This window comes from Sorex araneus, chromosome X, assembly GCF_027595985.1.
Source record: "Sorex araneus isolate mSorAra2 chromosome X, mSorAra2.pri, whole genome shotgun sequence".
Classification (NCBI taxonomy): Eukaryota; Metazoa; Chordata; class Mammalia; order Eulipotyphla; family Soricidae; genus Sorex; species Sorex araneus.
In genome coordinates, this window is record NC_073313.1 from 58,390,717 (window position 1) to 58,417,460 (window position 26,744).

At 58.1% G+C, this 26,744-nt stretch overlaps 3 protein-coding genes and 1 non-coding gene across 5 annotated transcripts; 1 reads left to right on the forward strand and 3 right to left on the reverse strand.

Annotated features, from left to right (window-relative positions):
- Positions 1-310: 310 nt before the first annotated feature.
- On the reverse strand, positions 311-9,831 carry TAFAZZIN (tafazzin, phospholipid-lysophospholipid transacylase). Its single transcript, XM_004606496.2, has 10 exons — positions 9,261-9,831; positions 8,996-9,124; positions 8,510-8,555; positions 8,341-8,426; positions 1,459-1,539; positions 1,344-1,385; positions 1,190-1,252; positions 1,054-1,106; positions 782-859; positions 311-698 (listed from the first exon to the last, which is right to left on the reverse strand). Exons 1-10 carry the CDS (start codon positions 9,367-9,369, stop codon positions 597-599), a joined length of 789 nt encoding a protein of 262 aa, XP_004606553.1. The 5' UTR covers positions 9,370-9,831; the 3' UTR covers positions 311-596.
- Positions 9,832-10,487: 656 nt separating this feature from the next.
- On the forward strand, positions 10,488-16,328 carry DNASE1L1 (deoxyribonuclease 1 like 1). The gene is made up of 9 exons (XM_055122030.1): positions 10,488-10,600; positions 10,920-11,024; positions 13,340-13,540; positions 13,637-13,725; positions 13,810-13,896; positions 14,415-14,515; positions 14,592-14,704; positions 14,783-15,031; positions 15,106-16,328. The coding sequence occupies exons 3-9, from the start codon at positions 13,409-13,411 to the stop codon at positions 15,232-15,234; spliced, it is 900 nt and encodes a 299-aa protein (XP_054978005.1). The 5' UTR covers positions 10,488-10,600; positions 10,920-11,024; positions 13,340-13,408; the 3' UTR covers positions 15,235-16,328.
- A 276-nt stretch (positions 16,329-16,604) lies between these two features.
- On the reverse strand, positions 16,605-18,666 carry RPL10 (ribosomal protein L10). Of its 2 annotated transcripts, XM_004606498.2 has the most exons (6): positions 18,516-18,654; positions 17,794-17,852; positions 17,605-17,712; positions 17,335-17,473; positions 16,933-17,095; positions 16,605-16,849 (listed from the first exon to the last, which is right to left on the reverse strand). In XM_004606498.2, exons 1-6 carry the CDS (start codon positions 18,536-18,538, stop codon positions 16,697-16,699), a joined length of 645 nt encoding a protein of 214 aa, XP_004606555.1. In that variant the 5' UTR covers positions 18,539-18,654; the 3' UTR covers positions 16,605-16,696. The 2 variants fall into 2 exon arrangements, with proteins under 2 accessions (XP_004606555.1, XP_012787722.1); XM_012932268.2 differs by lacking the exon at positions 16,605-16,849 and having other exon boundaries at positions 16,976-17,084; positions 18,516-18,666.
- LOC129400622 (small nucleolar RNA SNORA70) lies at positions 17,144-17,280 on the reverse strand. The gene has a single exon (XR_008627821.1). It is a non-coding gene; the product is annotated as a small nucleolar RNA SNORA70 (small nucleolar RNA).
- Positions 18,667-26,744: the final 8,078 nt, after the last annotated feature.

A 26,744-nucleotide genomic window follows, 5' to 3' on the forward strand; every position in this document is an offset into this window, starting at 1 on the left:
AAGAAAGGGGCGGCCATAAAGTGCTTTCCTACAGAGATTTGCTGGTGCTTCTCCAAGTGCACTTCCACACATCCACCTTGGCCCCCAACCTGGTCGCCACCCCAGCCTGGGGCTCTCTCTGCCTCCACGCAGGGGACCTGGGTCCATCAGAAACCCTCAGGAGGCTGGAAGTGATTCTGACTTCTCCGTACTTGACTACCAGCCCACCAGCCTCAGGCTGCCTCTCCGCAGCAGATTCCAGAAGTGCTCAGAAACAAGTGCTCGCCCGGGAGCAAGAGCCACCATCCCCACCTGCATGCCAGCCTAGGGATAAAACAGCATGACAAGGATGCTTTATTATTTACAAATCCTAAAAACCCAGCCCAGGGGCCCTCAAGCCTTTCCGGCCAAGGGCTACTCTTGTACCGCTCACCCAGAGGCAGCGGCGGGGACCGATGGGGCAGACAGCCATCCCTGAGCAGCTGCTGGCTCCCAGGCCCCTCAGGTGGAAGGCCAAGGAGGCCCTGCCGGGCGAGGCCTGGTTGGGGAACAGCCGAGGCCCACTGAGGACCGGCAGGTAGGGGCCACACGCTGTGTCATGCAGGGCAGCCCGGCGTCTATCTCCGTGGCTGTAAGTGGTGGTGCAGCTGCTCTGCCTGGGTCTTCAGGCGCTGGAATTCCTCCTGGATGAAGTCGGTGAGGGCCTTCCGCATCTCCACCTGTGAGCAAGGCCGAGCAAGGACGGGGTTGGCCTGTGGCCTTGGCGGCTGCCCAGGCCCTAAAAGGGCTGAGGGGCACTCACCGTTGACCTGTTCTCGGCCCGGAGCCGCTCGAGCACAGGCAGGGTGCTGAAGGGCTTCCCAATGAACACGGTGATTCTCTGTGGGCCACAGCTGGGCTCAGAGCCAAGTCGGCTCCCCACCGCGGGCACCCCCCTTGGCTCGCCTCCGGTCAGGATGGCAGCTGATGTCAGGCTGCCCCTCTGCCACCCTGCTAAAGCCTCAGGTTCAGCCTCTCCTGAGTCTGCCAAGTGGCGCTGAGCGAGAGCCAGGGCGGCGGGCGGCCCCTACGCACCTGTCCAAAGCGCGGGAAGTAGGGCGGGTTGTTAGGCAGGACGTCGTTCATTCCTGCACACAAGGCCAGAACGCAGGGTGGGCACTGGGCACACCTGCCACTCCCGTGCCCACCCCGTGCCCCGAGGGAGGCTCACCCACGTGCCACAGCGGCAGGATAATGGGATTGAGGCGACACTCGGCAATCAGGCGTCCGATCCCTGCCCGGAGAGAGGTAACTGAAGGTGGGCACGACCGGCTTTCCAAGCCACTGCCACTGCCCCAGGCCCCACTGCGCCCACGGGCCCTTACCCCACTTGAAGCGCAGAAACTCGGAGCTCATGTTCACCTTCCCTGTGGGCACAGGGTGAAGTGAGGGGGTGCCCGCTCTGCTCCTCCCCCGGGTTGGAGGGGCGTCCCCGCTGACCTTCGGGGAAGATGTGCACCCAGTCCCCGTGGTTGAGTTTGTCCAGAATGAAGTCCATGCCCTTCTGGTAGACGCCATCACCTGCGAGCAAAGACCTCTCAGGGACCAGCACAGCCTCATCTCCAGCTCAGCCACCCACAGGCCCAGAACTTAGCCCCACCCCGGGGGCTCCTGCCATCCTCGCTCAAGCCACATTCCGGGATCTCAGCCAGGGATGTTTCCCATCACCCCTCCCTCTCAGGGTCCCCTTAGCAAGGTCCCTTGGGACAGCGGGAACATTCTCAGAGACATGCAGTATGAAGCATGAGAAAAACTGACTTGCTAGGGGATCTAGAGATAGAACAGTGGGGAGGGCACTTGCCTTGCACACGGCTCACCCATGCTCGATCCCCAGCACCCCATAGGTCCCCTGAGCCCCACTAGGCGTGATCCCTGAGCAGAGAACCAGGAGTAAGCCCAGAGCACTGCCAGGTGTACCCCCCCAATAAAAAACCCCAAACCATCAGACTTGCCAAACTGAAAAAAAGTGGGGGCAAGCTGACCTGAGCCCATAGTGCTGGCCCTGCGGCACCCTGGGTCCATGGCACAGGGACTAGGCAGACTGCACCAGGGCCAGTGGTCACAGGCAAAGGCACCTAACAGTGAACTGGCTTTTACCCTGAAGTTGAGGCAACCTGCAGGATACCATGGATGGGACCAGCCAGCCAGGCGCTGGGACTCGCCTGTCCACTTCTCTGCCCGGCCAGTTCCTTGGCCGCTTGGCTTGGTGCCACACCCAGAGGTGCTCAGTGGGGCATGCGGTCTGGGGCTAGGGGCATGTGGCACCTAGCGGGAAGTCCGCTCCAGATTCTTAGGAATCCAGGAGCCCCAAGCCATGGCCATGGGAAGCCGAGCAGCTCCCTTAGAAGGCTGCACCGCTCAGGGTCATCCCTGGGGGTGCCATGTGAAAGACACATGCCGGCAATCAAACCCAGATGCCCACACAGGTGAGGCAAATGCCCCACAGCTGAGCCGTTTCCCTAGCCCGCACTGCAGTCTCTCTTGTTTTGGGCCACACTAGGAGGAGCTCAGAGGCTACTCCCTGCTCAGTGCTCAGGGATTGCTCTTGCTACTGCTGGGGAGGGAACAGCATGTGTTTCAGGAGACTGTGCTCTGGCTCCGACTCTGCGGTTCCAAGAGGACATCGAGTACTGTAGGCGTCTCAACAAGCCAGCTCTCCCCTACTACAACCCACCGGTGCCACCTTGCCATCCAGCTGGAAATGACAAAATAATAACAGCTCCTGGAGCAACACTTCCTAACCTCGGGGTTTGCCAAATACTAGTTCTACTCACTCACATGGCTTGTGAAATCTCTCCGATGCTTCAGGCCACATTATAAAGTCTGTATCTGGGGGATGAGCATTGAAGTGGGCGCCAGATGTGTCCTTTGCTTCAGCATAGGCCACAGGACTTGGCTGTGTGGCAAAGGCATTTGATAAACCCTGGACCAGCCCACCTGCTCTCACTAAAGGTGTTTAGTATTAAGAGGGAGCCTCGGTTTGATCCCTGCACCCCATGGTGTCCAGCTGCTGAGTCAGGAATAGCTCCTGAGCACTGTGGGTTGTGGCCCAGAAACAAAACAAACAGGCAAAGATTTCGTTCTTGTTTTCTCATTGTGCAACATGACTAAGATGCAGGTTCAAAAGAAATGACACAGCGAGTGGCCTTTGCGCACCCCGGCCTGGGGATGCAGAGGGAGGAACTGGATGTCTGTGTATGGCTGGGAGAGGGCTCCAAGGGCCCGGAGCGCAGGCTTTGCAGCCTGGATTCAGTCCCCAGCACTGCACCACCTGAACACTGCTTCATAGATCAGAAAGGGAAATCAAAATGAAACGCTAGAGGAATCCTGAGCAAGAAAAAGAAAGATGAGCTGAGGGCATGTTAGGCACTACAGGTTTGATCTCTAGCACTGCACAGTCCTCTGAGCACTGCCAAGAGCTATCCCTAGGAGTACACCCTGAATACTACTGGGTGTGCCCCATCATGTCAAGACACTGGGATAAAAATGGACACATAGGGCGGAGATCCAGTCAGGCAGGAGGCCCAACTCCACCCCTAGCACCGAAGTGTCCCCGAACACTGCTGGGCAGCCCCTGAGCACAGAGCTTGGAGTAACTCCTGAGCACTGTTGGGATGTGGTACGAAACACAAACAGACTCAGAATAAGAGATAACTCACAGTTCTGGGAGTGACCCCTGAACACAGAGCTGCCCGAACTCCACTCAGTGTGGGCCCAAACAGCAGAAAGACAGACAGACAGCAAGGTGATACTTAAAAACTGAATCAAACTGGACGGACCCCTAACCCCCACCCCTAAGCAGATTCAAAATAGAGTGGGGGACTGGATCAATAGCACAGCGGGTAGGGCGTTTGCCTTGTACGCAGCCAACCCATGTTCTATTCCCACCATCCCATATGGCCCCCTGAGAACCGCCAGGAGTAATTCCTGAGTGCAGAGCCAGGAGGAACGCCCGTGCATTGCTGGGTGTGACCCAAAAAAAGAAAAAAAAATTAAGAGTGGGGCCTGGGAGATCAGACCTTGAAGCATATAGAACAGTATTTCCTGAAGTGGATGGCACCGCCCGGGAGGAGTGCTACAATAACGGGTGCTTTTGGTGTGCTCTCCTCAAGACGGTAGATTTGTGGTTCTTTGTTAGAAAGGGAGCATATGGTGTGCCAAATCAGCCGGACCCCTTACAGACGGGCGGCACTGGTGTTCCTCATCACAGACCATCAGCAGACGCACAGCTTCCTCGCCTATGGCAAGGGTGCCCTCATGAGCAACAGTAACAAGAAGCAAAGGGCAGCGAACACCGACGTGGTGTTTGGCTGGTGGGAGAGCCACAGGAGCAGCCAATTTGGAACTCTCTCTAGGGCTCCGAGAAAGAGCAAGTTGGGGGACGGGGAGATAGCATAGGGGTAGAGCACTTGCCTTGCATGTGTGAGGCCCTGGGTTCAATTCCTGGCACCAACAAAAGGAAAAACGGAATGGATGGGCAAGAGAGATAGTACAATGGGTACGGTGCTTGCCTCGCACGTGGCTGACTTGGGTTCAATCCCTGGCATCCCATGTGGTTGTCTGTGGCTGTGAGGAGTGACGCCTAAGCTCAAAGCTAGAAGTGATGCCTGAGAACTACGGAGTGTGGCCCCAAAACCAAAATAAAGAAAGGTAAGGAGTAGAGAAATACACACACACACATATATTGCTTTTTAGGTCACACCTGGCGATGCACAGGGGTTACTCCTGGCTCATGCACTCAGGAATTACTCCTGACAGTGCTCGGGGGATCATATGTGATGCTGGGAATCGAACCCAGGTTGGCCTTGTGCAATGCAAATGCCCTACCCGCTGTGCTATTGCTCTAGCCCCAGGAGCAGAGAAATATTACAGCAGGTAAAGCATTGGCTGTGCACGTACCTGACCCAGGTTCCATCCCTGGCACCCCACAGGATCTGCCAGAAACGATTCCCAAGCGCAGAACCAGGAGTAAACCTTAGAATTTCTAGGTTTGGCAAAAAAAAATCAAGAAAAGAAAGCTAAATACAGGGGTGAGGAGAGTAATTAAAGTGGCAGAGTTCTTGCCTTGCATGTGCTAGGCCCTGGGTTGCCTCCCCCCAGACACTGCCAGGTGTGCTCCCCATAAGTATGGAAATAAAGGGCCAAGCAACAGTATAGCGGGGAAGGCACCTGCCTTGCATGCGGTTGTCCTAGGTTTGATCCCTGGCATTCCATATGGTCCCCAAGCTCTGCCAGGAGTGATTCCTGAATGCAGAGCTGGGAGTAACCCCTGTACCTCTCTGGGTGTGGCCCCAAAACCAGGAAAAAATGAATTAAAAAAGAAAAGAAAAGCTTAGGGCTTGAGAGATAGTACAGTGCAGAAAGTGCTTAACTTGCACCAACCAGGGTTCAATCCCCAGCACCCCACAGGGTCCCTCAAGCCCCATCAGGAGTATGCCCTGAGCAGAGCTGGGTGTGACCAAACAGATCACTGTATCACTGTATCATTATCATCCCGTTGTTTGTCGATTTACTTGAGCGGGCACCAGTAACATCTCTATTACACTCAGCCCTTGGATTTTAGCAGCCTCTCCTTACTCGTCTTTCACAATGACTGGAGGCTCTTTCAGGGTCAGGGGAACGAGACCTATCATTACTGTTTTTGGCGTATTAAATATGCCACAGGTAGCTTGCCAGGCTCTGCCCAAGAGGGCAGGGTACTCTCAGTAGTTTGCCGGGCTCTCTGAGAGGTATGTATATATGTTACTGTATTTGGGATATGAATACGCCACTATCATATCACAGCCAAACTATCACTCAACAAAATATTAATAGCCATCATATCTTATGCTTGAGTCCACAAGCAGTATGGCTTCTACTGGCTCAATCTTCCCGAATATATGACTATGCAAACAGAAGCTGGAAACTAAGTCTATTATTACCAGTCTGAGGAGCATGGTACATATGCTAGTATTTCTCAACTCTAATATAGGTTCCCATAATAAGCCTTACATTGGATACTTACTTCATTCATTTGAGGATTCAGGAAGCCTACAATGCCTTGGAGCTAGGTATTCTGTTACTTTTTCCATGAATATAGGAGGGCAAGGAAACTAAGGCAAGGAAGCTAGTTTGAAATTCCTGATTCTGTTACTTTCAACTGGGTGATGTGTGTGACCTTTAATGCTATCAAGAGAGCCACCCGTTCCTCGGTTATTCATCTGTTCCTCAGTTTTCTAGAAAATGTTGGCTAATGCTACCTAAGATTAACAGTTAAAACAATATTAATATATGTGATATGTTGAGTAGTTATTGGCATAGAACATAATTTGGTAATATAAATAATCATTTATGTCACCTAACCATTTTATTTGATGGCCTATGTTTAGTATCTGCCGATCAAATATGCAGTTGTTGCTATGCAGTCCCAACTATTTGGGGTAATTAGGACGGAAAAATGAACAAAATAATACTTATATTCACTGTTTCTAGTACCCAAATAGGGCAGACCAAGTAAGAAACTCTTCTATTCAAATTTCTAAGTAGATATATGGCAACTCTAAATTTCTGAATGGTGTGCATTTGATAGTTATCTAGAGCACATATCAGAAATTTCCAAACCTACAGCACTGCAAATGAATCGAGTACAAGAAAAAATATGCAAAGTTATATTGTAAAGAAAACAATAATGGAGGCTCGGTGAATGGCAAATTCACCAAGCTCATGAGCCAAGAGCTCACGACCAAACACAATTAAAGGAAATTAAAGAAAAAGGAAATCAAGGCTAAAGACAGCTATCTTAGAGTCCAGGAATCTAACTCTGTAAATCATGTTGCCTTAATTGAAAAAAAAAAAAAAAGAATGTGGAAACATTAACAGGGAAAGCTGCATCCAGCCCCATAGCGCTAAAGTTCACAAATGTGGAAGCGGGCTCGGCGCCCAGCAGGAAGGAAAACCAGCTCGCTTAGACCGTGACAGGTGGCAGGCAGAGCAAGGGAGGTGCATGAAACAGGTCATGCAGCAGAACGGAAGGAGCTCCAAGATTCTGAAGAGCCGAGATGTGGATCATTTCACCCAGGGGCGCCATACAGAAATGCTCTGAGGAGTTGAGACAACAAGGGGACCAGCCTGTCCTACCGAGCAGAGAACCAAGGTATCTGAGAAGGGACGGTTAAGGAAGAGTAAGAAAATATTCAGTAAAATTTCAAAAGTCCCCCTCCACAACACGTGGGCCACTGCCTTTCATTTTGGAGAAATGAAACAGTCTCCAAAAGCAGCACCCACCGCCCCGCCCCCCTCTAAAAACATCCCAGGCTGCCTCCAGGGAATCGACCTGAAGAGGAGCTTTCACTCAAACCCCAGCTTTATTGTTTGGGGTGATTTTATGGCATCTGCCAGCTTTGGCTTTGATCCTCAAGAAACCCTGAAATCTGGGCTGGAGCGACAGAATAGCGGGTAGGGCCAGGTTCGATCCCTGGCACCCCACAGGGCTCCCCAAGCCCCACTATGAGTGATCCTTGAGCACAGAGCCAGGAATAAACCCTGAGCACTGATAGGTGTGGCCACAAAACCAAAAAAAAAAGAAAAAAGAAATCCTGAATGCCAAGAACCTTGGGTTCTCAACCCCATCCTCGTCCCCACGCCCGAGTCATGCACCCCAGGGCTGCCCGGAGCCTCTGGTGACCATAGTCTCACCCCCCGGCTCCACACCCCACCCGCCATTGAGAAGCCCCTATCCCAGTGACACTAGGGTCTCAGTGTCAGCAGGTGTCAACCAGAGTCCTCTTGTGCTCCCCCTCTGTGCAGCCTGTCAACACGTCCTGTCACCGCTGCCACCAGCTGCCAGGAGTCAGACTGCTCTCCCTCCAAGGTGACCCTCTGCAGTCAGTCATGGGTCCCTGCTCTCCAGGGCTCCCCCTCAACACAGCCGCAACACACCATTCCTCTGAGGTCCCTAGTCCACAGCCACTGTTCCAGAACCTTCCCAGGTGGCCCACACCCTCCATGTGCTGCCAGGCATCTTGGGCTCAGAACCCTTTGACTTCCCTGCAGAACCTTCTGGGGCAGGAGAGCTCAGCAGCTCTGAGGCAGATTCCCGGCACGAGCCGGAGTGCCAACCAAACAACACAGAGTGCCATCTTTGCCCCCAGAAGGGACAGCAAAACACTCCTTCCCAGGCTCTGGAGAAGTCAGTATCCACGGCCCCTGGACTCCAGAACCGGACACGGGTGCGCAAGCTCCCTGCCCCGACAAAGCCTGCAGTCCCCAGGCCTTCCAGAGTGTGCCACCCCCACTCCAGCTGCGGCTGCGGTCAGACCCCTTCCGTCCAGCAGAGAGGCTCACCTCTGCACACCGGCACGCACTTGCCCAGACTGAAGAAGTGCGAGTACAGCTCCCTGGTGAAGCAAATATCTGCGGCCGCGGGGGTCCTGGCGAGGGGGACAGTGCGTGAGAGTGTGGCCGGCCCACCCCATGGCCGGCCTCCGGGCCAGAGCAGAGCCCTTGCTCTCACCAGCGCATGAGCTTCAGGTTCCAGATGTGGCGGAGCTTCAGGATCCCTGCGGGAAGACAGGAGCTTCAGCACTTCCACACTGGGCCGCGGCCCCCTCCACCAGCGTGTCCCCGTGCCGTGTCGGCTGGGGTTCTGCTCCGCCTGCCTTCCGCGGGCCTTCTCCTGGCCCTCACCCGGGGCCAGCCTCGGCGCTGCCCCAGCCAGCACCGTCCAGAGAAGTCCACAGGGTGAGAACGGCAGGGCAGCCCATGGAGGGGACAGGAATGCAACAAGACCCGGGCCTGTGGGCGGGGTTTCCCAGCGGGGCCCCAGGGTCCCGGGACTCCAGGAGCCCGGGCTCAGCCCAGACCAGCAGCTATCAGAAGGGCAGTGACCCTCCCCGCAGTTCCAAGCCCCCGAGTCTCTCCTCAGCCACTCCCATGCCACGGCAGGATGGGGGGCCCAGTGAAACCTTCACCCTGTCTGGGGGCACGCGGATCTGGGTACCCCAGAGGTGAGGGTCGTCCATGCACGACTGGTGGTTGGAGACGGTGATGAGCGGGGTGGCCGGGCCGCGGTTCTCAATGAGCTCGTACAGCACCTCCTTGTTGTGCACGGTGAGGCGGTTCATGTACTCTGGGGCGAGAGTGGGAGTGAGGGGCGCCCCCGGTGCCCCCCCCGCCCAGCTCGCCCCGCACACACCAACCCTGGGACCCCGGTGGCGGGGCGCGGGGACTCGCAGCCGAGCCCGCGGCGCCCCGCGCGCACTCACTGGTCCAGAAGCAGCTGTAGGTGCCCACCAGCCCCATGACGACGCTGCTGGCCAGGGTCCAGGTGAGCGGCGGCACGGCGGGGAAGGGCCATTTCACCTGCAGGGGCATCTCCCCGCCTCGGCGCCGCCGGCCGCGTCCGCCCGCGCCCGGGCGCCAGGTCCAAGGTCACCTCGCGGGGACCCGCCCGCTCTGTCGCCGCGGGCCGCCTCCGCCGGGGTTCAGCAGCTGCTAGTCGCAGCCAGAAGCAGGAGGGGACGGCAGGGACGGCCGCGCACCCCGCGCCCCCGCCGGAAAGCGAGCCTGCACCAGAGCCCGACGACCGGCCGCTGTCGCAAAGCGAATCCGGGCCGCTTGACGGCAGCGGCCGCCGGTGCCGCTGGCCCCGCCCCGCCCCGCCCGGCGCCGGCCACCGCGCGCCGCTCCTTTGTCTCCTCCATCCGTCAGCGCAGTCGGTGACGCGGGCCGAGCCGAGCAGTTCCCTGGGCCCGCCGCAGGCCGGGGCCGACCGACCCCCTGGTCTTTTCAGCCCAGTCTTGTCTTTTGTGCGGCCGAACCCGCGGGCCAGAACCCCCGCGTCTCTACTCACAGCCCCCGTGCTTAAGACGCGTTTTGCGGTTTCTCTGGCGTTTGGAGCACATTCTGTACCGTGGAGATGCCGAGACTTTTACATAATTTCATGCTGCCTAATTATACCGGGATCTGTGCGCAGTGGGGGAGTGTGATGTAATGTCACATTATATACAATACGAAGCGGACCATTCCGCGCACTCACGATGCTGCCCCCTGCCGCTTCCAGGGCCCCCACAAGTTCAACACGCAAAGGCCCTCCCCTCGACCGCACCTTCAGAGCCGGTTCCGTGACGGGGGCTAGGTGGAGGGAAGTGGACCCTGGGGAAGCGAGCCGTGTTGAAACCTGGTGCGCCCGAAACCAAATCATAAAGAACTATAATTTCACGGTGACTAACTTTTTAAAAAGTCGATCGCAATCACTGTCAAAGCCTCTTTCCTGGACCCAGTATCGAGCTCAGGTTCTAGACGGACTCGCACTTTACAAGTCCGAGTCCCTGGGGTCGACCCCCAGCGCCCAAGAAAATCAAAATAATTTCCTCCAACGTTTTGCACAAGCCCACCCCCCCCACCAGACCTTAATTAAGGACGAAGGTGCTGCCAACGGGACAGTGTCATGGAAGAGAGCAACAGCCAAGCAAGAGGAGGACCCTATCCAGTATCCCTCTTTGATCTGCGAGTATCGAGTTCCCTCCTCTTAGGGCCCAGTGTGCCTGCAGCCCGGTCCCCTGCTGCCCCTGTCTTAAGGTCCCCTGAACGGAGGAGACAGCAGGTTCGCGGCGGGCACCGGGGCGGGGGCTGAGATCCTGGCTGCCATCGCCGCTCGGGGGGCTGCCTTGGGCTCCAGCTCCTCCCTGGCACCCCGCAACCACTCATTTAGGGCGGCGCCGCCAGCCGCCCCTGTGACTCAAGGCCGGCACAGCGCTCGCGGCCGGCGGCGGGCCGAGAAGGCGGGGTCGGGGTTGCGGGTGGGCGGGCAGGGCGGCCCTTCCCAAACCCGGCGCCCGCGCTCCTGGTGCCCCGGAGGGAAGGGTGCGTCGCCGGCCTGGGCGGGACTGTAGTCGGCCCACAGCCTCTTCCTCTTTTCTCAGCTCCGCTCCCGCCAGGCCAGGCCGGGCAATTCTGCGATTCTGGGACGGCTGCGATCTGCTCCAAGTGGAGGCCAGCGTGGGCACGGGCTGCTCAGCTCAGCTCAGGTATGGGGGCCTTCCGGGCCGAGGGCGGGGAGGGGGGGTTGTGTGTGTGTGTGTGGGATTGGAGACGGAAGGAGAGCTCCCGGCTCTGGGCAGAGCCCGCTTTGGGAAGCCGGCTTTGGGCTTGGGGTGAGGCAGGAGATATTCACTGGCTGGGTTGCTGGGGTCCAGGCCGGCCCCTGAGCCTCCAGCTCTGCCCTTGTCTGCCCAGAGCAGCTCAAAGGTATCCCAAAATAGACATAGGCTGGCGTGAGTGACAGAGCAGCTGGACGAGGAAATGGGCCTTGTTCCCGGTGACCAGGGTGACAGAGATGCATGAGAAAGACAGGCAGGAAGTCTCAAGAAAGCGGAAAGTAGGTTCTACAGGGAAGAAGTGGACAGAGGTAGAAGGGACACTGACAGGGAGTGGGGGCGAGGGGCTGAGCCTCCGACTTAGACAAAAGGTACCCTGAGAGTGGGGCTGGAGCACAGTGGGTAGGGCGTTTGCCTTGCATGCGGCCGACCCGGGTTCAATTCCCAGCATCCCATATGGTCCCCCGAGCACTTCCAGGAGTAATTCCTGAGTGCATGAGTCAGGAATAACCCCTGTGCATCGGTGGGTGTGACCCAAAAAAGAAAAAAAATAGGTACACTGAGAGAGACATGCAGGATACTGTGATGATAGAGGTGTGGGAAAGTGGCTTTGTGACCCTGTGGGGGCCGCCTGCGCTATCTGAGATCACCTGGAACCCAGCACTCTGCTGCCTGGAGCTGGCCTTTGAGATCCCATCTCCCAGGTGACCAGAGACCATCCTCCCAATTGCTAATGAGCATGAAAATCTGTGATCAAGGAACTGCAGACAGCAGTGGTGGGGTTTGGCCTCTGCTTCTCCTCTGGGGGCTGCCCCCAGGCCTGCTGCATGCAGTATGTGCAGTGGCCCCTGCTGCACCGATGGGCTACGGTGCAGGCGCTCTGCAGAATGGGATGGCCGTCCCTCAAACTCTTACAAACAACTGCATGTGATGCAGGCATTCCAGCTCAGGACACATCCCCCCTCACAATCTAACATGAAATGGAAGACGGCTTGGCAGGAGCCAGGAGGGGGCCGTGGACCCAGAGGCCCAGGACTGCAAGCAGCTAAATCAGGGCGACACACGCACCCACACGCTGCAGGTGGCATCCCCTTGGCGAAAGGGAGGGAATTCTGTCCAGCGGTGCCAGGATGAGAACACGATGCGAAGGGAGGCAGCCAGGTTCTTTGCAGGGTTCCCTGGAGTAGCCAGAGGCAGAGACAGCAGCAGGGCTATGGGGAATGTGGCAGGAGGGGGGAAGACGGGGTTCCCTGGGAACGGAGCTCTGTGAAGGATCAGGCCAAGTTCTGGGCATATCTGGCAGCCACAACACTGCTCTGAACGCCCCGAACTTGATGCCCCAAATGGTGAAACCGACCCATCACATACCACCTGGCTACGACCATGATTAAAAACTATGGGGGGGGCTGGAGCGATAGCACAGCGGGTAGGGCGTTTGCCTTGCACGCGGCCGACCCGGGTTCGAATCCCAGCATCCCATATGGTCCCCTGAGCACCGCCAGGGGTGATTCCTGAGTGCATGAGCGAGGAGTGACCCCTGTGCATCGCTGGGTGTGACCCAAAAAGCAAAAAAAAATAAAAATAAATAAATAAATAAAAACTATGGGGAGAGGGGCCAGAGCGATAGTACAGTGGGTAGGGTGTTTGCCTTACACGCAGCTGACCGGGTTTGATCCACAGCATTCCATCTGGTCCCCCGAGCACTGCCAGGAGTGATTCCTGAGCGCAGAGCCAGGAGTGACCCCTGAGCATCACTGGGTGTGACCCAAAAAGAAGAAAAAAATTTATGAGGAGAGATAGTACAGGGGAAGGCACTTGCCTTGCCTGTGGCCAACCTTGGTTCAGTGCCCAGCACCCCCTGCTGATGCCAGACGTGATCTATGAGCACAGAGCTGGGAGTTGCCTCCAGGCGCTGAAAGTTGTGGTCCAGAACTTAGTCGTGCTAAGTGCTCTTCGGTTGGCGAGTTTCCTTCGCTTTGCCTTCAACTTTCCAATAAACCTTTCTATTTCCCAAAAAAAGGTTGTCACCCACCCCCACCCCCAGCGTAGCAGGCCGAGGGCAGGGATGTGGTTCAGTGGTGGCACCTGCTGTGCACATTGAGGTCCTGGGCTCAAACCCTGGCACCACACACTCGCTGAAGTCAGAGGCCAAAGTCTCCATGCCCAGTGGGAAGGTGCCCACGGGGATGGCGGGAGCTCTGCACGGAACCAAATCCGAGCAGCAGAGGCTCTCTCTGTACTCCCAGGACTAAGGCCAGCGGGGACCACACCCTGGACATACCTGGATTCCTCCTGAGGGTCCCCCACACCCAGCCATGCGCTCCCCAGCCGCCCTCCTCCTCCTCCTCCTCCTGGCCATGGGAGCTGAGGCCTTTCGGATCTGTGCCTTCAATACCCAGCGGCTGACCCTTGCCAAAGTGGCCAAAGCGCTGGACACACTCGTGCCGGTAGGTGGCGCCTCCCAGCCCTGCTGCCCCTGTGTGCACTGGCCAGAGTCTCTTCTGGGAGGGCTGGACGGCTAAGCAGACCCCCATGTCCCGCAGATTGTGGCCCGCTGTGACATCATGGTGCTGCAGGAGGTGGTGGACTCTTCGGACAGTGCCATCAGTCTCCTGCTTCGAGAACTCAATCGGTGAGGAGGGTCTGGGGGGCTCGTGGGGGCGCACCCAGGCCTCAGGGCCCCTGACCCTGGCACCCCCCTTTGCTGTTCTGGCAGATATGGTGACTCGGGGCCCTACGCGTCCCTGAGCAGCCCCCTGCTGGGCCGCAGCACGTACATGGAGAAGTACGTGTATATCTACCGGTAAGCCTCCTCTCTCCCGACAGCTGCGCAGCACAGGCGGGGCTAAGGGGTGCACTGCAGGACCCAGGCACGCCTCCCAGTGGCAGTGTGCACAGCAGCGCCGAGGAGGATCACCCGGTGCCTCCAGCTGAGCACAGCATTGGGCAGGGCGGGCACGAGCCTAGCGCGATCGTGACTGTGCCTGTGTGCCCGCAGCCTTTGGTGGCTTCACTAGAAGTTTCTGGAAGGGACAGCACTCCAGAGGCAGACAGATTTGTGGCTCTAAAGCGGAGGGAAGGGGCTGGCTTTCCTGGGGTGTGGGGGGTGTGGCAACGTCCTCAGTTTGCTGCGAGGCTCGTGACCCCATCTGTGCCGGGCAGCTTGGAGCACTGTTGCTCGCGGTTCCTCCTGCAGATCGAGCCACAGAGCTAGGAGAGCAGGGCCTGGGAGCCACGAGGGCGCCCTCCTTGGTTCTCAGCTCTGAAGGACGTGAGCCCAGTTGGGTGATGCGTGGACCTGCTTCCCACCCCCTGCTGCAGGGAACTCAAGACGCAGGTCCTCAGTCATTATGTGTACAACGACAAAGATGACCTCTTCGCCCGGGAGCCCTTCGTGGCCCAATTCACACTGCCCAGCAAAGGTACAGGGTCAGACACGGGGATGGGAGGGGAGCCGTGGTGGCTGAGCCAGTGGGAGCACTAAGCCTCCTCTTGTAGTGCTCCCCAGCCTGGTGCTCGTGCCGCTGCACACCACTCCCAAGGCGGTGGAGAAGGAGCTAAACGCGCTGTATGATGTGTTCCTGGACGTCTCTCAGCACTGGCAGAGTGAGGTAGGGCTGGGCAGCGGTGCAGGAGGGAACGGGGTGGCAGAGGGGTGGGAGCGGAGCTGAGCATCCCCCACACCCCAGGATGTCATCTTGCTCGGGGACTTCAACGCTGACTGCGCTTCGCTGAGCAAAAAGCGCCTGAGCGAGCTGGCGCTGCGGAAAGAGACCAACTTCCACTGGGCCATCGGCGACGACGAGGACACCACAGTGCGGGCCAGCACACACTGCGCCTACGATCGCATTGTGCTGCACGGCCAGCGCTGCCAGAGCCTGCTGAAGGCCGCCTCGGCCTTCCACTTCCCCACTGGCTTCGGGCTCTCCGAGATGGAGGTAAAGGGAATGCGGAAGGCACCTGGGGGAGGGGGGTGGATGCAGATGCTGACGCCCACTTGCACGTCCCCCAGGCCCTGAACATCAGTGACCATTACCCGGTGGAGGTGGAGCTGAGTGGGGCCATGCCCAGGCTGCAACCCCTCAGTCTGGCAATGCTGCTGCTGCCACTCGTGCCCCTGCGGCTGGGCCCAGTGGCCTGACACTACTCAAGCCTGCTGCTCACGCGCCAGGATGACCAGCCTTCAGGACTCTGCCACAGCCTCACTGTCTCCCTCCGCCATCAGACTACAGTCCTTTCTTCTGTGGGTGTTCTGGTTGGGGCTGCACCTGGTGATAGCGTGTGGAAGAAGGGAGGCGCCCTCAAGCTTGGTCCAGGGTTGAGGGGGGATGTGGGTTGATTTTAGATAAACCACAAGGCTTAGGAAAAGGGATTTGGGGTGGGAGCAGTAGTCCAGAGGGGAGGGTGTTTGCCTTGCACATGGCCCACCCGGGCTTGACTTCTGGCATCCCTTTTTGTTCCTTGAGCAGAGTCAGGAGTATCCCCTGGGCATCTGGGTGTGGCCCAAAAAACAGAACACAAAAAGGAAAAGGGGACTCACAGCTGACAGAGGTCCTACTAGGACAGGGGATGGCTCCAGGGCTCAGGCACATGCCCGGCCCTACCAGGCAGCAAATCCCCACACAGGAACAGCCTGTACTGTCAACAGATGTAAGCCAAAAGGAAACCAATTCTGGCAGCAGTGGAGATGTGGTTCATGGAGTAGGGTATGTCTGGCCTGCGTAAGGCCTAGGTTCAATCCCAGGCACTACATAAAACGTTGAGGTGGAGATAACATATGGGTTAAGGTGCTTCCCTTGCATGGAGCTAATCCTGGTTCTGTCCCCAAGCATAGAGTTTAAGTGTGGCCCTAACAACCCCCTGCAAAATAATGTTCCTCATGGATTGGAGGTACAACTTGCATTGCAGAGGGCATATGGGTTGCTAAAGCAGCATGAAAACAAAGCAAAAAACTGACAATGGCCCTTCTGCTTCAGTGAACTAAGTGCCCAGCCCAGGCTATCTGCAAGTCCCTATTCTCAACCACTGTGCTGTTATGTTCAGACACCTTGCCAATGTCCATGAGTCCCAGCAAGGGCAGATGGAGGTTGGTTATCAGTAACAGCACTTGAGCTACCACTCAACTGTACTTGCTGCAGCTTTCCTGGGCGACATCCCTCTGACCCACAACAGTCCTGGAGGGGGACTTCAGGGCCATTGAAGCCAATTGTTTACAAAAATAAAAGCTTATTTTAATTGTTAGGGATGGCTGTGAATGACATTAGGGGTGTTAGGATGAAGATAAGATACAGGTGAGGTAAAAGCCCTGGGGCTAGAACAAGGATGGGCCTACACCTGGCTTGAAGGATATGCCCCTTTTTGTCTCCAATGGCTCCCAGAGACTCCTTTGTTGGTGGAAAACAAAGCCCCTGATGTCCCTGACCCCAGCTGCCCCCTGTCTGTATCCCCCTTCCTCAGCCCTCCATTCCAGAGTGGCTCCCAAGCACCCCTCCCCAAGAATGCAGACAGAGATGATTAAGAACCAAGTTTATTGTGGCGGGTGGGATGGGGAGCTTGGGTGCTGGGGTGGGGAACAGGGACTGGAGGGCACAGCTCCAAGACTCTCAGGAGTGCAGTGCCCGCCACTTGTCCAGAGGCCCACGGTTGGGGATGTATTTGACGCCACAGCCATCCGGGATGAGCCGCTTCTCTGCTACCATGTCTTCAAACTCATCCGCGTTGAACTTGGTGAAACCCCACTTCTTGGAGATGTGGATCTGAGGGAGGGAAAAACAGTGAGTTCCCAGGCTGAAAAGTTGGTGCAAGAAAAGCAGAGAACTGAGGCCAAAGCACCCCTTACCTTCTGGCGACCAGGAAACTTGAACTTGGCCCGACGGAGAGCCTCAATCACATGCTCCTTGTTCTGCAGTTTGGTGCGGATGGACATGATGACCTGGCCAATGTGGACCCGGGCCACTGTGCCCTGGGGCTTTCCGAAGGCTCCCCGCATACCTGTTTGGAGCCTGAGATGGGGGCCAGTGTGAGAGCGGACGGGAACGAGCAGGGCAAAGGACTGTCTCCCGGGTCCCTTCTCACAGCCCGTACAAGCCACAGGCTGCGTACACTACCCAGGAGCCGCTTGCTGTCGGCAGCCATTGCACACCGGGCCCCACAGGGCAGAGAGCACGGTCGGCTTAATTAGCTGCCCCGGGAAGCGCCCCACGCCACCCCCCACCTAGCCCCGCGGCCGCGCTGGCCTCACCTGTCGGCCCCAGCGCAGGACAGCATCTTGTTGATGCGGATGACGTGGAAGGGGTGCAGACGCACTCGGATGTGGAAGCCATCCTTGCCGCAGCTTTTCACCATGTACTTGTTGGCACAAATGCGGGCGGCCTCCAGAGCTGGGGGGGCGGGGGAGCAGTGAGCCAGCGTGAGATCGGTTCTTCCGGGGCCCCAGGCGCCCAGGCATAACTAATCGCGAGCCGGGGTCCTCGGCTTTAAGGCAAGACTAGTCGCGCGCCGAACACCTCACCTTCCGAAGAAAGCTGCTCGTACTCATCCGACACCATGTGGCCACAGAGCGGGAACTCGTCCACCTTGGCCTTCTTCCGGCCCAAGTCGAAGATGCGGATCTTGGCATCTGAAAAGCATTCCGGGGAGGTCATTACGCGTGGCCGGCCACGGGCCTGTCAACCACGCGGGGGCCGCCCCCGCGACTTACCTGGGACGCCTCGACAGAAGCGAGACTTCGGATATGGCTTGTTTTTACAGTACCGATAGCTGCGGGGAGAGAAAGCACGGAGGGGAACGGTGCCGGCGATGAGCAGCGCCGTGCCTGCCACGAAGCCACCGCAAGCCTGGGAAACGGGAGGCAGCAGGGAACGAGGGGCTCCCGCAGGGGCATCAGCGCAGGCCGGCACGGGAAGGGCGCTCACTCCCGCCAACGGCACACAGTGCCACACCTCTGCTCTGGGCACGTGGCGTCACAGCGCCCCCAGCAGGTGAAAAATTCAACGCCCAAGCCGGATTCGACGCCCCCTGCCGGGCAACGGCGACCCAACGGCTTCCCTGCCCTTGGCGTTCGGAGACAAGGCACCGCACGCGGCCCGGAAACTACGCCGGACAGCACACAAAGGGCCGCGGAGGCACCAGAGCCGAAAAGACCAACTCCCAGGGCAGGGAATGGAATGTGAGTGGCCGTCACCTTCAGTCAGACATAGGAGCTGCGCGCTCAGGGGCCAACCAAGCCTCCGTCACAATAGGGGGTCACTCTCTGAAGCTGCCGCACACCATAAAGAACCATCTGGAAGTTACTGGGGTCCAGGTGGGGCATTAACAACACAAGAAAGCAGCGCTAAGGAAGCCCCACCCCACTGTGACTTTTCGCGGCTCGAGACAAGACTCCCTTGGCAAAGTAGGAAATTCGATGAACTTGGCACTCACCACCGGGCGGGTCGACGGCCCATGGCGACACCAGGATCTTCACTGGCTGCAATGAAAGGAACAAAGTGGGAAAAGAAGAAAAGGACAGAATTCAAACAAGGTGAGCGAGCAGGGAAAGGCACACCGAGTAGCACTCAACCGTAGCTACTCACCGCGCCGAAGGGAAAGAGGAGATCCGGCGCCCGCACATGCCTTATATAGACAGCCTATCTTCACGCCGAGGAACCATAGAGACTAGGTTGGGCGGGGCGACGCTCTAGGAGACGTCCTGACCATAGATGCAATGGCGCCCAGCGCGTATACGCGGGAGAGGCCTGGCACATGCGCAGAGTAGGGCGGAGGCTGGGCACCCGCCCCTAGTCGGCCGACTGACGAATGACGCTTCACCACGTCGCGTGCTGGCCCCGCCTCCGGCTGGCCATCTTGGGTGCGGAACTTGCCCTCGTGTGGTTTTGCAACGGCTAAGGATGTGTTCCTAGGCATTTTTCTTGTTTGGGGGCCACGTCCAGCCGTACTCAGGGGTTACTCCTGGCGGTTTCGGATAACCACATGGAGTGCCAGGGATCCAAGCCGGGTCGGCCGCCTGCAAAGCAAGCGCCGGACCTGCCCCGGCCCGTTGTTTGCGTTCCTAGACTTTAAAGTCATGTCAACGGTGGGGCTTATGGTGTCCGTGCGCGTGTGCCCGGGGGCCGTGGGGCTCCTCCCTCCGGGGAACGGAGCCAACCTGGGACGGACGAACCAAGTGGCGACCTTCCTCCCCCAGGCCCTTTGTCGAGAGGGCGGCCCCCGAGTCCCCTGACCTAACCAAAGCGTTCCGAACCAGACTTGGCCTTAGCCGTTAGGCGCGGGAGCAGAAAGTCCCAGTAGAAACCTGCAGGAGACAGCAGAGCGCGAGAAGCACGGCTGGCCGGCCCGCCCAGACGCCGGCCCCGCCCAGCCCCGGCTCGCCTCCCGGGAGCTTCCAGCGTCCCCTGTGCCGGCCCGTCCGCTCTCAGCACCTCGCTGTGTCTCTGAGCTAGTTCCTGAGAAAGTGGGGTTCCCGCTCAGCCTCGCGCCTCGTCAGGGAGGAGGGCGACAGGGCAGGCGTGTTCCCTTGAAGCCCCCAGTCCGGACCAGCAGGAACGCCACCCGGAGGCCTGTTCCCAGCCCGCCCCCTGCTGTCCTCCGCTCTTGTCTGGAAACTGGGTCAGTGGAACGCAGGTGTTGCTCCCGGAGTTGGACAGAGCATGGAGGATTCTATTCGGCAAGCAGTGCCCTGACCAGTGGCCCTCTGAGTGTGCACGTTCAGATCCCTGTCACGCCTGCGTTGCTCATTCCTTACAGCCACCTCTTCTGGTCACCGCTGGAACCAGGACTCTGGCCCAGTGAGCCCAGTGTGGCACCCAGGCTCAAACAGCTGCTGCAGGTGCTGCTGCTGTTTGGTTCGGGGGCGCGTCCGCCTGGCTGTGTGCTTTGGAATAACTCCTGGCAGGGCACTGAAGAAGGCGCGCCCTGTCTGATGCAGGCACCGCCCTGCTGTATTCGGTCTCAGGCCTCCTTTCCTCAACTTCTCAGGGGCAATGAGTTTGGGCTACAGTCAGGAGTGCTAGAGTGATCATACACATGGACCCAAGTCAAGCCCCCTGCTAGTGCCCAGTGCTCCCACTGGCTTCCCTTCCCCACCTGCTCCCAGATGAGCACACACAGGCACCAGCAAGTCCACTTTCAGCTCAATCACACTTTCAGTGGAACCTCCAGTGACTGTACCTCCACCCCTAAAGAAAATCCAGCTGTGGGCCAGAGCGATAGCACAGCGGGTAGGGCGTTTGCCTTGCACGCTGCCGACCCAAGTTCGATCCCCGGCATCCCATATGGTCCCCCAAGCACTGCCAGGAGTAATTCCTGAGTGCAAAACCAGGAGTAACCCCTGAGCATCGCTGGGTGTGACCCAAAAAGAAAAAAGAGAGAATCCAGCTGTGTGCTGGCTTCACTCTCCTCTTCACTCAAACATCGAGTTTGGAACCTGACAGCCCAGGATTAGGTTGACAGAGAGAACACTCCACTTGCCTACAGTTATCCTTGTGTGAGCCACTTTTCGTGGTCTTCCTGATCATCAGCTTCCAATCAGGCCAAGCAGGGGGCCCAGTTTCCATTTCACACGCAGGGGCCTCAGCTGCAACCCTGCCTTTAGCCTGAGAAACAGGGAGAGCCCTGCCAGCCTGCGACCAGGCAGGCACCAACTTCCCGCTGCTCTTGGTCCCCGTCAGCCACCAGGCCAGCTTGGCCAAGGTGGATGTGTGCTGACGAGGGGTCCCGGTGCCCTCACCAGCGTGGGGAATGACCATCGAGGCCAGAAGTCCCGCCCCGGGCAGCAGAGGGACAGTGCGGGGAGGACACTAAGGGGGGCCCAAGCAGGGAGGGAGGCTGCAAGGCACCCAGTGACCCAGCAAGAGCGTGGACTGGGCCAGATCCGGTTGGGGAGCACATGGTCCTGGGGTGCTCCCCACACGCAGAGCGCTCACCACAGCCCTTTGGGGTTTCGCTGGCAGGGACTCTTCCCCACGTCTGCAGCTCTCTGGGTTGCTCCCTGGGCTCTGCATGGGCTGCTCCCGGGGCCTACCGAGCAACACAGATGCCTTCTTTAGTAGACAACCGCCATGACCAAGAGCCACACATCCGACCGCCCGGCTGAGGTGCAGGGGGGCAGCCAGGACGGGGCTCCGGGGCCCACCTTGGTTCCTTCCCAACACTGAACACGGACCGCAGCACTGCCAGGGGTCACTCCTGAGCACAGCTGGGAATGCTCTCTACCCCCCAAATCAGAACACCACACCTGAAGCCACCAAATTTCTTCTGCTCCCTTTCCTCCTCCTCCCCCTGCTCCTCCTCCTCCCCCTCCATCTCCTCCTTCCCCTCTATCTCCTCCTCCCATCTCCTCGTTCCTCTTCATCTCCTCCTCCCATCTCCATCTCCTCTCCCTCCATCTCCTCCCCCTCCATCTCCTCCTCTTCCCCCTCCATCTCCTCCTCCCTCCATCCATGTCCTCCTCCCCCACCTCCATCCCCTCTTTTGCCTCCAGCTCCTGCTCCTCCCCGTCCATCACTTTTTTCTTCTCTTCCTTCTCCTCCTCCCTCCTCTGTTTGTCCTCCTCCCTCTCTTCTTTCTCCTCCTACCCCTCTTCCTCCTCTTCCAGGTCACACCCTGTGCCACTCCAGGCTGCTCCTGAGTCTGTGCTGTGGGTTCTTCCTGTTCTGGCTCAGGGCCATGCGGTGCAGGGGTTCTGGCCTCCTGTGTGCAAACTCCCGAAGGTGGTCCTCTTCTCTCTCACCTCTCCCAGGCAATGCTGGCATGAGGAGGCAGTAGCACCCTCGGGAGATCCTGCCACTCCCCAGACGCACCTGGGACTCTGCCCTGAGGAGCCCTGAAATGGGGCTCGGGCTCTAAATCCAAGTGCATGGTGCAGGCCCTACCCTGACAACGGCCAGCCACTGACAGGCCACCTGTGGGGGGATTACCCATCTTCCTGGGGAACGGGGTCTCTGGGAGGTGGTGAGGATGGCATGTGGGCATTCAGAACCACCAGGAATGATCCTTGAGCACAGCGCCAAGAGTAAAACCTAGTAGTGCCTAGTAGTGCCTCCCCTTAAAATGATAGTGTTTCTGACCAATCAAAGGCCTTCTTGCAGCCTCTGTTTTCTCTTGAACATGTGTCACTCTCCTTATCTCCTATGCTTTTCCATCTTTCATTCTACCTTGAACACACATCCCTTTCTTTCACTTGACATCTTTCTCAATTACTTTTGATAAAACAATTTTATTTGAATTGTTAAAAATATTTTAAAAAATCAGGGGCTGGAGAGATAGCACAGCGGGTAGGGCGTTTGCCTTGCACGCGGCCGACCCGGGTTCAAATCCCAGCATCCCATATGGTCCCCTGAGCACGGCCAGGGGTAATTCCTGAGTGCAGAGCCAGGAGTAACCCCTGTGCATCGCCGGGTGTGACCCAAAAAGCAAAAAAAAAAAAAAAAAAAAAAAAAAAAAATATTTTAAAAAATCAGACTGAGGGGCCAAAGCGAAAGCACAGCGGGTAGGGCGTTTGCCTTGCACGCAGCCGACCCGGATTCGATTCCCAGCATCCCATATGGTCCCCTGAGCACCGCCAGGAGTAATTCTTGAGTGCAGAGCCAGGAGTAAACCCTGTGCATCACCAGGTGTGACCCAAAAAGCAAAAAAATAAATCAATTACTTTTGATAAAACAATTTTATTTGAATTGTTAAAATATATATATATATATAAACTAATAAAAAATAAAAAATAATTTAAAATATATATATATATATATATATATATATTTTGCTTTTTGGGTCACACCCAGCGATGCTCAGGGGTTACTCCTGGCTTTGCACTCAGGAATTACTCCTGGCAGTGCTTGGGGGACCATATGGGATGCCAGGGATTGAACCCGGGTCGGCCGAGTGCAAGGCAAATGCCCTACCCGCTGTGCTATCGCTCCGGCCCCTGAATTGTTAAAAATATTTTAAAAAATCAGACTGAGAGGCCGAAGCGATAGCACAGCGGGTAGGGCGTTTGCCTTGCACGCGGCTGACCCAAGTTCGATCCCCGGCATCCCATATGGTCCCCCAAGCACTGCCAGGAGTAATTCCTGAGTGCAAAGCCAGGAGTAACCCCTGAGCATCGCTGGGTGTGACCCAAAAAGAAAAAAAAATCAGACTGAGACAGCACAGCAGGTAGGGTGCTTGTCTTGTACATGGCTGGCCCAAGTTTGACTGCCAGTACAACAAATGACCGATGAGTCCCTCTCAGAGTGATCCCTAAGTTCAGTCATGATTAAGTCCTAAACTCTATCCATTATTGTCCAAAACACCAAAACCAAAAGCCAAATTCAAGGTAATTCTCCAAAAACAACATAATTAACATTCCATCTTGTAACAGCAACATTAGGAATAAGAACATAGCAGTATTAAAAATAGATAAAAGTATGCCTCAGGCATTCATTATACAGTTGATTCTCTCCAACCCAGATAAAACAAGTCGACTTTGCTTTGTGGCATTGGAAGATGTAGATCTATACAGACAGATCAAATAATAAAACTGCAGAGCATACGGACTTTTACTGAGTGACTGTTGGTAACTGGGTGAAATATTATGAGAACTCAGTTCACAATCTTGCCCAAAATCCTCTTGTGGTGATATTGTAATTATTTGCTTTAAAATTATCAGAGGACTGAGGGAAGTTGGCCCATCACTAGGCTAGTTGGCAGCATCTTTTTTTTTTGCAAGATGTTCTAAATTTTATTAATAAAAATGACCAGGAAGCTTAAAGAATTTACAAGTTCTCAGAGTTGTCTCAGAGTTGTCAGATCTGCTATGACCAGATTTATGAACCTTAGAGCATCCTAATTTTCTTTGTTAATATACACAAGCACTTATAAACATGAGGCTATATACAAACCAGCATATTTTACAGTACATTGACAATATTAAAGGTTTTTTGATAAATCACCATCATTGTCTTAAGCAGGGTTTCCTGAGTAGACCTGAGACTAAAATGGGCCCCTGGGTTTCTGGCACTTAGGACCTTACTATGTATGTTTTTTTTTTATATGGCAGCATATTTTTAAGGTAACTGCCCGGTCCGCAGCTTTCAGTCAGAGGCATCTGTTAGGAGAGCGGGACACTGAGGCAGGGCAGACACAAGGCTGCAAGGAGCAGGCGCCCTCCAAGAAGCCTTGCGGTGGCCACGACGAACACGCCCTTCCCCCGGAGGGCTGAGCCCAAAGAGGGGGCGCAGGGCCAGCAGGCCCGACCCACTCGGGACGCCCGGGTCACCGGGTGCTCCGAAGGGATCGTGGGCGACGCCGCCAAGCACGGGACTGCTTAGGCCGCTCGGCGCCGGGCGCACCCGCGGGACAGTGCTCCGGGAGAGCGCGGGAGTGACACGGGCACTGGGGCCCAGGGGGCGGCGGGACGAAGCCACAGCCACCCCGGGGGTCAGTGGGAGTGGGGCGTGGCAGCCGGAGACCGGCGGCTCTGGGGGTCACTTGACGCCAACGCGCACGCGCACGGCCCGGCGCCCTGGCGGCTCGTCCAAGGGGCTACGGCCTCCGGAGCGTTCCCACGGGAGCCGGGGCGAAGCGGGCCGAGGCGAACAGGCACGGGCAGGGCTGGGCGTCCCGGGACCGAACCCGCGACTCCCGCCGCGCCCGCGCCGCGCCCCGCCCACGGCCCAGACCCGGGGCAGGGCGGGGCCGGGAGGGACACCCACGCCAGCGGCGGACGCCGATTGGGCTGAAGGCGTGTCAGCTGGCGCCGCAGGCCCCGCCCCGCCGCTTCCCGCCCACCCATTGGCCGAGCCGCCTTTCCCGCGGGGCGGGGCTTCCGGGGGCGGCCCGAGCGGACGGAGGAGGCGGCCGTTGGTGTCAGGGCGCGGCCCGCAAGCCCGGTCCCGCCCGCCGCGTCGCCTCCACCCTCCGGGCCTTGGCGGGGCCCCTTCAGTGGGGGATCTGCGCCCCGCTGCCAAGACCCCCGTCCCGAGCCGCTCCCTCCCGCGCCCTCGGCCCTCAGCCTGGCCTCCCCGGGATCCCACCGTGCCCGGCCCCCTCGACCTCCCCTCCCTGCACTTCCATCGGCCCCTCGGCCCCTCAGCCTGGCCTCCCTGTGCTCCCCTCCCGTGCCCTTGCCCCTCAGTCTGGCCACCCTGGGTCCCCACTGTGCCCGGCCCCCTCAGCCTGATGTCCCCGGGCTCCCCTCTCGCACCCTTGCCCCTTGGCCTAGCCTTCCTGGACCCCCACTGTGCCTGGCCCCCCTCAGCCTGTCCTCCCCGGGCTCCCACCCGCCGGGACCCCTCAGCCTGGCCACCCCGATCTCCCACCGTGCCCTCAGCCTGGCTTTCCGGGGCCCTCGGCCCTCAGCGCCCATGGCCCTCAGCCTGGCTTAACCGGGCCCCCACTGTGCCTGGTCACCTCGGCCTGGCCTCCCCGCGTTCCCACCGTGCCTGGCCCATTCCCGCATCCTGGCCACAGAGTGGCTCAGAAGCAAGGTGTGGCTGGGCAGTGTCATGCGCCCCTTTTGGGAATCCGAACCCTGGAGCACAGAGGGTCGTGGGTGGGAGCAGCCCAGCCTTTGGAGGCCCTGAGGGGCGCCCCCGCCCAGGCCCCAGACACCTTTGGATGGAGGTGCCCGAGCCGGCGGGCAGGAGTGAGGCGCCTTCCCGGGCACCCCGAGTCTGAGGGCGCTGCTGGGCCCTTGGCCGCAGCCCCTGGCTTGCCCCGCTGGGCTGCTCCTTGAATTGATCCGCACAGGTTTGCCCCCCCCCCCAAGCGTCTGACAGCCAGGGCCACCCTTGGGGAAGACTTGCTGACCAAGCCTGGGCTGGCCAGGGCCACTCCTCCTGGCTGGGCACCACGTGGTCATCCCCCCACCCTGGCACCTGTGGTGCCACAGGGATGTGGCCGGCTTGGCGGGAGCCTGTGGGGTGCGGAGTGCGGCATGCGCTCCTGCCTGGGCTTCTGGCTGAGACCTGGAGCCCCTGGTCAGTCAGACCTTGGCTGGAGCCCAGTGCTGGGGCAGGCCTGGGACCTTTGGGAAGGACAGGAGACTCGCTGGCGCCTCCCACCATGCCAGCCCAGGCCAAAGATGGGGACGCGGGGCTGCCCTGTAGCTTTTGTGGTTCTCCTGGGACGGGGGCATAGGCAGCTCCTCATGAGCGGCAACCGCTGGCTGGACCTGACTTGACCGGGGTGCTGGCACCCTCAGGTGGGTCTCGCCCAAGGGACAGTCCAGTTGGGGGCCATGCCCCTGTCCTACCACTGCCCTGCTTTCCTCTTCCCAACAAGGTAGTTCGTGAGGGCACTGCTGGGTAAAGCTGGGGTGGGGTTGGGGACTGGCCTCTGAGCCACCCCTCACCAACGGGTCATGATCATTTTGGAGAACTGTGCTCAGTATTTTTCTAGAAGGAGTAGCTGTGCTGTCAGAGCTGCGGGGTGGAGGCTTAGCCAGGTAGGATGGACTTGGACACTCCCGAGTACGGGGTTGGGAGGGGGCTAGAGCCTTTGTGTGCCCAGTACCTGTGGCAGGGAGCTGTGAAGAGGAATTTTGTTGTGGGGCCTTGTTTTGCTCTAGCGACAGATGTCATGTTTGAGGCAATGCCAGGTCTGGTGCTCTGACAACTGGATGGTGCCATAGCTTTACCTCCTGCTCCCCTGCATGCATGGCTTGCGTCTCACCTG

Bases quoted from the DNA above. Each gene is read 5' to 3' on its own strand.
- TAFAZZIN (XM_004606496.2), bottom strand. From the start codon at position 9,369: ATGCCCCTGCAGGTGAAATGGCCCTTCCCCGCCGTGCCGCCGCTCACC. The intron at 1,253-1,343 runs GTAAGGGCCCGT...CTCTCCGGGCAG, and splicing joins GTTTCTGCGCTTCAAGTGGG to GGATCGGACGCCTGATTGCC. The intron at 1,107-1,189 runs GTGAGCCTCCCT...CCTTGTGTGCAG, and splicing joins CCTGCCGCTGTGGCACGTGG to GAATGAACGACGTCCTGCCT.
- DNASE1L1 (XM_055122030.1), top strand. From the start codon at position 13,409: ATGCGCTCCCCAGCCGCCCTCCTCCTCCTCCTCCTCCTGGCCATGGGA. The intron at 13,897-14,414 runs GTAAGCCTCCTC...CCCCTGCTGCAG, and splicing joins AAGTACGTGTATATCTACCG to GGAACTCAAGACGCAGGTCC. The intron at 14,705-14,782 runs GTAGGGCTGGGC...CCCACACCCCAG, and splicing joins CTCAGCACTGGCAGAGTGAG to GATGTCATCTTGCTCGGGGA.
- RPL10 (XM_004606498.2), bottom strand. From the start codon at position 18,538: ATGGGCCGTCGACCCGCCCGGTG. The intron at 17,713-17,793 runs GTAAGTCGCGGG...AATGCTTTTCAG, and splicing joins CTTCTGTCGAGGCGTCCCAG to ATGCCAAGATCCGCATCTTC. The intron at 16,850-16,932 runs GTAAGGGGTGCT...TCCCTCCCTCAG, and splicing joins AGTTTCCTGGTCGCCAGAAG to ATCCACATCTCCAAGAAGTG.